The sequence below is a fragment of the Haplochromis burtoni genome, unplaced genomic scaffold, assembly GCF_018398535.1.
Source record: "Haplochromis burtoni strain Fernald_Lab_line unplaced genomic scaffold, NCSU_Asbu1 Contig_429, whole genome shotgun sequence".
Taxonomy (NCBI): domain Eukaryota; kingdom Metazoa; phylum Chordata; class Actinopteri; order Cichliformes; family Cichlidae; genus Haplochromis; species Haplochromis burtoni.
In genome coordinates, this window is record NW_024582790.1 from 171,324 (window position 1) to 183,827 (window position 12,504).

Here is a 12,504-nt window from a genome sequence, read left to right on the forward strand (position 1 = left end):
GCAGCAGGCTCCGCTGCAGGAGGAGCGGGCTGGTTAGCGAGCTAACCATAAAACCAGCGGGCTGAAGGTTCAGTTTCTCCGGACAGCAGCACCCGCTCGCCTCTCCTCGCTCCTAGGCACACTTCCACTGAAACAGGGCCTTCTGTGGGGGTCCTGTCCCGGTAACCCGGGTTAGTTCAGTTTAGATAGTCGGACTAACGGGTCTAACTTCCTTTATCCGAACAATAGCTCTAGTAATTCACTCCTGTAACGGTACTTTGGATTTGAAACGTACAAATACTCGATTACAGGTAAGAGTTAAACTTCCAGAGTCACCGCAGGCTGTTTAATAATCATAGTTTTGAATGTTTGTTGTTGTTGTTGTTGTTGTTGTTGTTGTTTTAACAGCTAAACTGATTGTTCTGCTAAAGTTTTAAAACTACTTCATTTACTGCTGTGAGTGACTGTTTTATAGTCAGTATATGAACCTGTAGTTAACAACTGATTTCATTCTGAGTTCAAAATGGTCATTTTCTCATTATAAATTTTTATCTCAATTAAAATTTGTTGTTTTTATATTACATTAAATTACAAGTTTTAAAGGGTTATATGTGTTTTAAAAGGGCTGTAAACATATATGTATTAATCATGCATTAGTTAAATATGTGCACTTGGTTTTTAAACAGCCTGTGATATAATGAAATGCCTTATTTGTCTTTCTCACGCAATAGTCAAAACTCTTCACCTTCCTCTCATTTAAAAGCAGACAAATATGAAATTCACATTTTTAACCTATATTCAATCAAATATTTGATGTTTTGTTGGTAAAAAACAAACAAACACAAACCTAAAATATTTCTATTATTATAACTTCAATTCAGCAACAGCTGTAATATGAATTAAAATGTTCTTTCATTTGTATAAGACTTTGTTTTATACATATACACAATACATGAGCACATTTAGCACATTTAGTTAAAAGCAGGTCAGAAAGAAAGATGATAATCATAAAAACTCCCAAAATAAATCTACAGTCATAACTGAAAAGGTTTGGAGTATTATAGAATAATAAAAAAGCAGAAATACTTGAGCATAAGTACGTTAAAGTTGTTATGTATTATATGTTATGTTATTTTTCTTTGACGTTTTTGCTTGAAATAATAGTTTTAAAAACTTTTTAGAATCTGGAGCTTAAAATGTTTAGAAGAAGATCCTGTAGGTAGATTAGACAGAATTTTGTTGGCAGAAGGAGCTGATTAGTAAACAACTGTCATCAGCACAGAAATGAATAAAGCTGTTCCTATTCAATGATCATTTACTTCTGTTCTGGAAAGTCAAAGAATGAAAGTATATTGGGGAGAAGGATGGCATGCTGACTGTGGTGGAGGTGATGGGGAGCAGGTCAGTGTTTTTGGTTCGTCCTCAGGGGAACATGATGGGAACGCCTCCTTTAACCTCCTGTTTGCAGATGATGAGGTGACCTGCAAGCTGTCAGCAATGGAGGACCTGTGGACCGTGGCCGTGGCTGTTTTCCAGCTGTGGATATTCGTAGTTGTGTTCTTCATCACGCTGCCCGCCATGTTCGGCCTCTCTCTGGGTGTCACCAGCGTCTACATCCAGATCCTGGTTAAACTCCTTGAGGTAAGCTGTCCTCAGAGGAATTCATGTCTATGGTCAACATGTGTGTAAAGTTGTGCAATGAGCAGCAGCGGCAGAGTGGGGTCAGAGGTCATCTGTCCTAATAACATTGCAGTGGGCCACGATACGAATCCAGAGAGGACGCGAGGAGCAGCCCAGCGTACCCGCACCGCTGCCCAATGGTGAGTCTGCTCGCATCACAGCAGAAAACATTCAGTCTGTCAGTTAATCAATAAATAATGATTAATGATCAGACGTAGAAATACATCATCAGAGAAGTTTGATTATTCACATTTATGTAAAAACTACCGGACAGCAAAAGCTGTCAGATAAAAACTCATCGTCCTCAATAACAAATATAATAAAAACAGGAAAAATATTTTAAACAGGGAATAAAAAACATCAAAATAAAATTATGTATATGTCATTTATATATGTTTTATAATAACATTTTTATATAATTATATAAATCTAATTTTAAAAAGACACTTTAAATAAAGAAACTATAATATATATGTGTATATGCATAATATATATACATATATTTATAATAAATGAGGTACAAAGCCGTTGGATATTGTCATAATCCGTGTCATAATAAAAATCAGAAATAATAATGTTTTTACAATAAATAATTTCTAATAACATTAGAATAATATTTGAAAAACTAAAATTATATTTTTAAGGCTTTAAACAGTGAATCGCTATGTTAAATGATCACATTTGGTCAAATTGAAACTGTATTTATTAAATAAACCAATAATCCTGTTGATCTCATGACTGATCAAACTTTTGTTCCGTTCTGATGTGGCGCACAAGACTTTAAAAAAACAGAAAGAGATTCCTCTGTGCTGCTGCTTGGAGTTTCAGCTCCTGTTCCTGTTTGGATGTTTGGGCTGCGAGCACAGATCACATGACGCTGTGCCCCGAGGGTGGGGGCTTCCTATTGGTCAGCTGCAGCATCTGATGTTGGGCTGTAGGTCAGGGAGAGAAGCACATGGCTCGTCTCAGGATGATGATGCAACAGCTGCTTACATAACGCTGGTCAAACAGAAGCCTGAGAAACTCAGACACACACACTAACACAATAACACACACTAACACACACATTAATAACAAACACAGGTACTGCTGCTTTGCTGCTGTGTCAGAGGTTTAACCCTTAACAGCCTGTAGGCCTCACAGATTTACTGCAAACTTTTTCTGAGGCACAAGATCAGAAAAAAAATAGAAATAAATACAAGAACCTTTCACACAGAGTCAAACGTCCTTAAGGACAGGAAAGTGACCAAAGTTAAAAAAAAAAGGTCATTCAGGTCCCTCTGGGTTAATTCAAGGATAAAGACATGGAAACAGGAAGACACACAAACATGACAACAACAAAAAATATGAGACTCTAAACAACTACAGAGAGACACAAAACCACCACACAGAGAACAAAATGACCCCCAAAACGGATGAAAAGACATAGCGACACAGAAACAATCACACTGGTTCTCAAAGAGTTGATGTTTTCAGTAGGAGAAACGTTTCATCATCATCCAAGTGGCTTCTTCAGTCTCAGCTGACTGCAGGTTTCCCCAATCAAATATATACAAATATAAACAGTAAATTTTCCTGAAACCAGCCCACTGACGAACAATGTGAGGTCAGTTTCATGATCATTGTTATGACCATGAGTAGCATTTACAGAGAGTTGGGGAATGGCTGCAATGGTTAAGATTAAGGAACTGACCTCACAGCCCATTTTTCACCAGTGGCGCTAGTTTCAGTTAGTATGCACATGTGCTGTTTATAAGATTGGGGAAACCTGCAGTCAGGTTCTGTTCAAAGGTTGGAAACCTGGAGTCAGCTGAGACTGAAGAAATCACTTGGATGATGATGAAACGTTTCTCCCACTGAAGAATCCAGATGAACAGAATCAACGATTGAGATTTGCTTACCTGGATGATTGATCATGCATCAAGACAGTCACACAGGCTTTTAAAAGAAAATCACAGAGACAGGAGGAGTGTGATAAAACATATGAAAATACATGATATATGCTCAAATAAAGACAAGTGAGACTAAACGCGGTGCTGTTCTTTGTTCCTTCCTGTCTCGTCTCCACTGTGTCTTTGTTAAACTCTGGTCCTGCTGAACTCTTTCTGAAACTCTCTGATGACTCAGGGATCATCGAGCGAGCGGAGGGCTCGATGGAGGAGGAGATGGAGCAGTTGCGGCATTCTCGGTCTCTGGAAGGCGGTGAGTTTGCTCTGAGTGACATCTTGTATTTCTGCAAGAAGGGCCTGGAGAGCATCGTGGACGACCAGGTGACCCAGCGCTTCTCCTCTGAGGAGCTGGCCTCCTGGAACCTCCTGACCCGCACCAACCAGAACTTCCGCTACATCAGCCTCCGCCTCACCATCTTCTGGGGCATCGGCGTGTTCGTGCGCTATTGTGTCCTCTTCCCTCTCAGGTCAGTGTGTCACAGCTCGACCTCTCACCTACCCGGGGAGGCACTGATTTCAGCATCATTGGCCTTTGCAACAGGAACAGCAGCTCTCACAGCGGTGAAGCAATTCAGCCAGAGGCACGTTTCAGTGCTCTCAGGTCACTCCAGTGCTTACATCTTCTGCTTTTAACTAATAAACAGGAAGTGCTGCTCACTGTAACACATCACTGGTGAGAAAACAGATAATAGATGAGCAGTTAGCTGTAATTATCTCCAAACCATCATCACCGCAGTGCAGTCTGTACATGTGCAGTTTGTATGGTTACACCCATCATTCAGAAACCAGGTGACAGGGCTACTATCTCTCTGAGGCCTTCTCAGTGAATAAAAGTGAGACAGTTCTGATCAGGGGGATTTTCACCTTCTCCTCCTCATGTCTCTGCAGGATTACTCTGGCCATCATCGGCCTCTCGTGGCTTGTGATCGGAACGACTCTAGTTGGATTTCTGCCTGAGAACAGGTATGGCGCTTCCACGGTTCACAGCTTTGGTGACTGCCTCGGCGAGGCACAGACTGAGCATGTGCATCTGTTTCAGTGTGAAGTACTGGCTGAGCGAAGTTGTCCACCTGACCTGCTACAGGATCTGTGCCCGGGCGCTGTCGGCCACCATCCGCTACCACAACAAGTCAGTCCACTTCATCGCTTCCTGTCAAGCGCTTCCTGTCGAGCACTTCCTGTCGATCTGAACACGTGTTTCTTTCTGCAGAGAGAACCGACCTCAGAAAGGAGGGATTTGCGTGGCTAATCACACCACGCCCATCGATGTGGTGATCCTGGCCAATGACGGCTGCTATGCCATGGTAAGTGTCATGCGTGCGTGGGTGTGTGTTTATGTGTGTTTGTCGGCGTGCCTTTGTGTGTTTGTACATGTGTGTGTGTTCTGTTGTCTTGATGCTATGTTGTCCTCAGGTGGGGCAGATTCATGGAGGTCTGATGGGGGTCATCCAGAGGTCGATGGTGAGGTCGTGCCCTCATGTTTGGTTTGAGAGGTCGGAGATGAAAGACCGCCACGCGGTGACCAGCAGGTGAGGCTGACTGTAAACGATTTCACCTGCCAGACAGAGTCAGATGTTTTTATTTCTGCTCCAAACCATGATGGTGGAGATGCTCTGACATCAGTGACAGCTGGGTGCGGCCCGTATGATCACACATTTTTAGCACCGTGACCTTTAATTTGTTCCGTTGGCTCAGGAGGTAGTTCAGCGTGGCTCTGCCTGTCAGAGCCGGTGGATCAGGAGCCTGTGTGTATGTTTGTGCGTGTGTTTCATCCTCTGCCGAGCTGCTGATGATCAACTGTTGATGTTTACCTTGCTGTCTCCTTGGCGAGCTGCGGCCGTGTGGCGTAATGCTTTGATGAGTGAGCTGAATTGGTCCTGTGAACTAAATGCTCACCACAGCCTCGAGCTCGAGGGTCACACTCAGGGTTTGTGACCACATTACAGTCAAACAGCGAGAGAATGGGAACATCTGTAATTACAGCTGTTTAGTGAAAGTGTTGATGCAGATGTGTTTGATGACTCACTGACATGTGCTTCGTCTCTGCAGGCTCAGAGCTCACGTAGCAGCAAAGACCAAACTTCCCATCCTTATATTTCCTGAAGGTCAGCGTCACATGATGGTGGTGGTGATGATGATGATGATGGTGGTGGTAATGATAATCATGATTTGATGGCGGGATAATGTCTGTCTGTGTCTCTGTAACAGGAACTTGTATCAACAACACGTCGGTCATGATGTTTAAGAAGGGCAGCTTTGAGATCGGAGGAACGATCCATCCCGTCGCCATCAAGGTAGCAAAGCTGCACGATGATTGATTAGTCCAGAGAATGTTTTACCTGAGCCAATCAGCTTTGAGAACCTGACTCACCTTCACTCCCTTTGTGTCTCAGTACGACCCTCGCTTGGGTGATGCTTTCTGGAACAGCAGCAAGTACAACATGGTCAGCTATCTGCTGCGCACCATGACCAGTTGGGCCATCGTCGTCAATGTGTGGTACCTCCCACCCATGACCATACAGGTACGCCTCGGAGGTCAACGTCTCTAGAAACACCCCAGTGAGGGATCTGAAGTACGAGCGGGGAAATTAAACTATATTTTTGGCCTTTAACCTTTCACACACATACTGATTAATCCATCAGGGGTCACCCGTCACATGACCTCACAGGAAACAACAGGTAGAAAAGATCAGCTGATCGACGTTCTGCTTGTGACCAACAAACTTCCCACCAACGTTTACATCACCAAACGTCTGAGCATAAATCATTTGACACTAATATAGCAAACATTAACTGTTAACTGATGAGAAACGCACACACACACAATAATACTGAAAGGCCTCAAATAGAAACACAATAAAGACACAAAGTGCAAAGCGCATAGAAATTGTACTGTTTAGAAACCTATGCACAAGAGTTGCAAACAACAAAGTTATTTACAACCATTTACCTAAAAATGCAGCCAGTGCCTCGGGCGTTTTTTCTATAACCCTCACAATAAGATGCCACACAAATGACTTGTGCCACTCCAAAAAATAGTTTCTGTCCACTATAAGACGAGGAGCACATCACATTTTTCCACCAATAGGAAAAGTTTTTTTTCTTGTTTTGTTTGTTTTTCAGCAGCAAGTTATAACGAGCACTGTCCTTAGAAAGTGTCTGTTGACCCCAGAGGGTTAACCCAATGAATTATTTTGTGTTTCATCCAGAGTTAGTCTGGACTTCCTGAAGGCCTGACGTCTGAAGGTTTGAGCGCTTTCCTTTGATTTTCAGTGATCTGCCCATGCTGTAATTCCCACTCTGACCTGATTGGGGCAGCATCTGCTTCACTGTGTCAGGAAGGTGACACTGTAACACCTGAGCATCATCATCATCGCCCTCCAGCATCTCTTTTGATGGAGGGTGATGATGGTGATGACAGCTCTGCAGATGAAGACGAGGAGTTAAATGCTGTGCTGCTCGCCATTTGGGCTTTTAAAAGCAGTGTTACCGAAGCATAAACACACTCTCACACACACACACACACACACACACACACACACACAGATTGTGAGAGTCATGTGATCACAGCTAACATGACCGCGGGGTGTTTTCAGGATGGAGAGGATGCAGTCCAGTTTGCCAACAGAGTGAAATCTGCCGTTGCTTGTCGGGGAGGACTGCTTGACCTGGCATGGTGAGTACTCAGATTACTCAGTACAGTTAAGTACATCTCACTTGAAGTTTGTATCTACATTACAACAGTTTAAAGATAGAAAACACTTTTTTAAATGATGAAATAACAACTTTGTTCTGATTCAAACACTGAACGTTAGATTTAGTTTGTTCGTCCCAGTTTGTAGGTGTCAGTCGTGGCGACGTCTGCTTTCACATACAGCGAGCTGAAGGATTTCACCTCAGCAGCAGGGACCATTTTCTCTCAGCCGAGCGAGCTCACAGAGAAAAGGGCTCATTTAAAGTGACGTGTCAGCACGACTCAATAAAGCTAACAAGCAAATGATTACGCGCTGTAAATAATAAATTAATGAGTAGTTTTTTGTGTTTGAGTCCCGAAGTTATGACTATATGATATTTATAATCCATGACAGCATCAATTCTGTGTCGAAAACCATCTTTTACTGTTTTTCAATCTATTTTGAAGAAACTGCAGGATTGAGATTCTCAGTGAAAACTTCCTTCCTGATTTTTTTTTTTCTCCATTTCAGGGACGGAAGCCTAAAGCGAGGGAAGGTGAAGGACGCGTATAAGGAAGAGCAGCAGAAGATGTACAGCAGGGTCATCGTCAGGCAGAACAGCATCAGTGCCACACACACCCGCAGAGACGATCAATCATAAACAATCAGTCACAGCAAAACTCGGTCGTCTGATTTTAGACTTTACAGGACAGACCTGAATGCCACATCAGACTGTGGGTGCAGGACAGCATCTCCACCAGCAGGAGGCAGCATGACACAACACAATCACCCATCCAGCTGCTCATCTCCTCCTCTTCATCATCATCATCAGCTGCCAGGACTGAACTCTTCATCACACAGATGAGGATGATTTATCACGTCATCATCGCTGTGTCTGATTTTAACTTTTGTACAAACATCTGAACCAAACTGACACTTTTGCTCACTGTTTATTTCTCACATGGACGAAGAAATATTTCATCTGTGTGTCTACACACAACACACCATAAACCTCTCTCACACACACACACACACACACACACACACACACACACACACACACACACAGACAGATAAATAATCCACATTTTTCAACAAATCCCTTCTGCAGTAACAAGAAAAATAATAAAAGAATCTGAGGAACGTCTAAAACAGAGATCGACATAGTGAAGAAAGTAAACATTATTACAATATTACACCTACCTACCTACCTATATATATTATATATATATATTATATATAATATATAATATATATATTATAATATATAATTATATATATATTATATATTATATATAATAATGTCATTATAAACATTAAAAATATATATATATATATATATATATATTAGTCTGTAAAATGAAAAGAAAGAAAAAGACAGAGGGAAAACTAAACAAACATCAAACTTTTTTATGATTATTTTTATATTTGCCCACATCAGAGATGATGTAATGCAGGGTTCCCAACCTTTGGGATGAGGTCCTCACTGAGGTGAGAGGTCAGTCTACCTTTTCTTTCTTTATTAAAATAATCAGAATATTTAGGATCCATGTAATTATTTTATTATTTGGAATAATACAAAAATGTTTTTAATTACAAACATAAATGACAAGACGTTTTGGGAGAAAAAAGATTTAAAGGTTACGGCAAAATGGACTCGAGTTCGAAGTATTCGGGTTACTTTACTCCAGTATTTCCACATGTGTTAATATTTTGTCACCTGTTAGCGGAGGTTAAATGAGTCACGTGAGGCCGCGTCTGTACTTCAGAACCGACTCTGAGGTCCTCGCCTTGAGAGGGAACCGGCGGGCGGTGTGTTTACTGTGACGGCGCTTTAATAAAGAAAGCAGAGACTGTGAAATAACATGGAGTTATTCTTCCACACATGGACGGCTTACATTTCACAGCCTCTGTGCTCGCGCCGAGGCCGCCGCCACCGCCTGGAATAACAATCCCACAGCTGGAATAGCCTGAACAGAAATGTTTGTTCTCCCCTAACAAGATTGTGAATTATTAATAGGATCTAAAGCCGATCCCATAACCCGATTGTTGAGGTGGGATTGTTGGCGAGCGCTGCTCCACCACCATTTACTGTGATGTATGTGTCTGCACATCTTTAGATCCAATTTAATGTGATTCAGATAGATTTCAGGGGGACATCATAAAAGGCATCGCGCTGACCCCGGCTGCTCGCTAACGCCCCCACGTACGCCCCGTCCCAATATGTTGATTCAATTTGCTCAGTTTTACGTTTACCCCGACTGATCCATACAAATGCAATGCAGGTACGCTGAGTAAATATGAATACATTTCCAAATTGAATCCAAGAGAGTGTATCGGGCGGCGGACATCATTTTAAATGACGCTGTGCTGGGAAGTGACCACTCACAGGGGTAAATGACTGTTCCCTCTAAGGCTCGCCATTAGCTCGAGTGTAATGCCTTTAAATACATCGTTCTGCCATCTGTTCTGTGCCGCCGCTCTGATGGATGTGATGCAGACGAGGTCCGGTCCAGCTCCCGGGGCCGATCGATTCCTGAAGCCGGACTCGCTCCGACCCCACTTTAACACGTACGGTACGACACGCAGCCGGGAAAGGACGTCGGGATATCAGAGCCTCACATGGTATAAAAGAAATCATGGGAACAATATTCTCATGATTTCTGTGGAAAATGAAACGACAACTTCATTTTCTGAGGTTAACTATGAGAAAAGTAAAAGTGTACATAGACGGAGAGTCTACTCATAACACAGTTATTTACATATTATTGGTACGTCATAGTATCATTAGGTATGAAAAAACAGTTGCTGCACAGATCATTATAAGCAGAGGTAAAGTTACTGCTACTCACATCAGTAATGAGTATTTTCATTTTGGGGTTATTTATGCTTATTTTATATGGACACACTGAAATTACTGCACACAGTAGTATTTCTACATTTCACAGCATAACAAAACATGAAAAATGTGTTGCTTAACTATTAAAAACCATGTCAATAAACCAAATTTAAAAAAAAAAATACAACGTAGAAAAATCAGTCGCGTAGTCCCTCCATGATGTTTTAATGAGGGCAGTTTGAACTTGGATGAGTCTCCCAAACTGGTCCTGTGAGAAAACCCAGAACCCTCACCTGGATCAGGGACATCATCTGGTGAAACTAGGACTTCCCCTGCGAGGCCAGGGTTGGCTCACCCTGAACTAGCTGTAAGGATCGCCCTGCAGGCAAGGTGGAGTGGCCTATTTAGTGGGGAAGGAACATGTCTCCTCTGGAGTTGTCCACAGTGATGCTGGTCCCCTCCACCTTCACTCAGTGACAGGGACACCTGGAGGAGTGTGACTGGGTTAATTGTATTTTTCAGTATGATGGGGTCTTATTGGACTCCTGAAGATTTTTTGTCTGTGCTCAGTTTGTGTGGTTGTTTTTGTGGGTTCACTCATTACTGATGTGTCGCTGTTGAAAATATTTTATGTCCGTGGTTATATTTCGTGTCTTCTTTTGGACACAGAGTCCCTTTAAAGATGTTTGGCCTTAGTGCATGTTGTTTCTGTAAAATGTTCTTTTGCATCATTTGAAGTAGTTTCTCAGGTTTAGTGCCATTTCGGGTCGTTTCTGTACCTCTGTGTGGCTGTTGTGTTGTTGTTGTGTCTGAGTGGTCATTATTAAAACGAAAGTGGGCCGAGAGCAGACCGTGACAGCTTCCTGTGAGTGTTGGCGTTGTCCATTAGGGGGAAATGTAAGACCGAGCCTCTGACGGCACCTCTCATTTGCATACTCTAATGAAACAGGCATTAATTGGTCAGAATTGATTTTTTTCTTGCTGCTGTGATTGAGCTACAATTGAGTCTGAAGTTCTTCAAGTGGATTGATTTGTGGTTAAATTCCAGCTTATTTAGTTTGGGAAATAATGATGTCGTCATGCGTTGATACGGCGGCCGTCCTCCTCGTCCAATCCCCTTCTCAGAGTTTGTTATGTGTACAATCTGCTGTGAGGCTTTGACGGCACTCGCTGAGTGAGGAGGTGGAGTCGCATGAAAAATGTCCTCCGGCAGGGTACATGAAGGTGTGAAATTGCAGACTCCTCTTTGCCCTCGGCCTCATGCCTCAAAAGGTATTTCTTCTTTTATTGACAGTGTGGCTGAACCGCGGGCTGATGGCGGCCGCCGCGGAGCCCACATCCCCCTCTATCCTTGATTGCTTTTGTTTCCAGGTCACCTCCTATCTATTCCTGCAACTTTTCCAATTTCTCAGGGCTTGTTGTATGAAGACAGAAGGCGCTCGCTGGGAAACGCACATAAACCTCCGCAGAGCGCCGACACAAAGGAAACACTTCAAATCTTCCCACTTTCACGCTCAGCGGCGACGCTGGGCCCGTCGACTTCATCAAAGCAATAATCAAATAAATGCCGTGGTTCATTAATATGAAATTATCTTAGCATGAAGATTAATTGCATTAAACTTATGAACGTGTGTTTGCCGTGGATGGCGGCGGTGGAGATGATGGATGATGAGAGCGGCGTGATGAATGGAGAAAGCAGCGGAACTAAATTGAAAGTGTACTCATCCGTTCTTCCCTCACAACTAATGATAAATTGAGCGTGTCACGTCCAACAATACATGTCGAGGTTTAAACATGGCCGCCTGTTCCACGCAGGCCAGGCTCCACGGCAGGTAGACGGAGGGGGACGTCCAGCTTCAGATCAGTTTCAGTCCTTTTCCACTTTGCCTGCTTACAAACTGCCATCTTTATTTCCACTGATGAAGACACCACACTCCTGCACCATGTATGCTGTATGTCTTTTTAAAAAAACTGTTCTCCATCATGCTGTCATTTTTTCCATCATTTTAGGTCACTGGGTTTGTTTTTGGCTTATTTTTAAGTCTCTGAGGACATTTCAGAGATTTTGCATGTCTTTATGATCATTTAGTTTCTCTGCTTTTGGTCATTATTAGGGCTTTTCGATTCTGTTTGAGTGATTTAGTGTCTTTTCGTAGGCCTTTTAAATGTTAAAAATGGAATTTTCTTTAACGATTTTGAGCCTTTTAATTAATGTTTTTCATATTTTTGTAGTTGATTCGTATACTTTGGGTAATTTTTAAGACCTTTTGGGTCTGTGCATGTTTTTGTAGTGATGTAGAACCTTTAGGATGCTTTTTTGCATCCTTTTGCCCTCATTTTACACTTTTTTGTGTGTGTGTTTTTTGGGTTTTTTTGGGGGGGG

At 42.4% G+C, this 12,504-nt stretch overlaps 1 protein-coding gene across 1 annotated transcript; it reads left to right on the forward strand.

Moving 5' to 3' along the window:
* Positions 1-164: 164 nt before the first annotated feature.
* Positions 165-8,322, forward strand: gpat3 (glycerol-3-phosphate acyltransferase 3). Its single transcript, XM_005945035.2, has 13 exons — positions 165-290; positions 1,448-1,620; positions 1,733-1,799; positions 3,787-4,075; positions 4,497-4,571; positions 4,648-4,737; positions 4,819-4,912; positions 5,022-5,137; positions 5,658-5,713; positions 5,817-5,902; positions 6,002-6,130; positions 7,205-7,284; positions 7,814-8,322. Exons 2-13 carry the CDS (start codon positions 1,477-1,479, stop codon positions 7,941-7,943), a joined length of 1,356 nt encoding a protein of 451 aa, XP_005945097.1. The 5' UTR covers positions 165-290; positions 1,448-1,476; the 3' UTR covers positions 7,944-8,322.
* Positions 8,323-12,504: the final 4,182 nt, after the last annotated feature.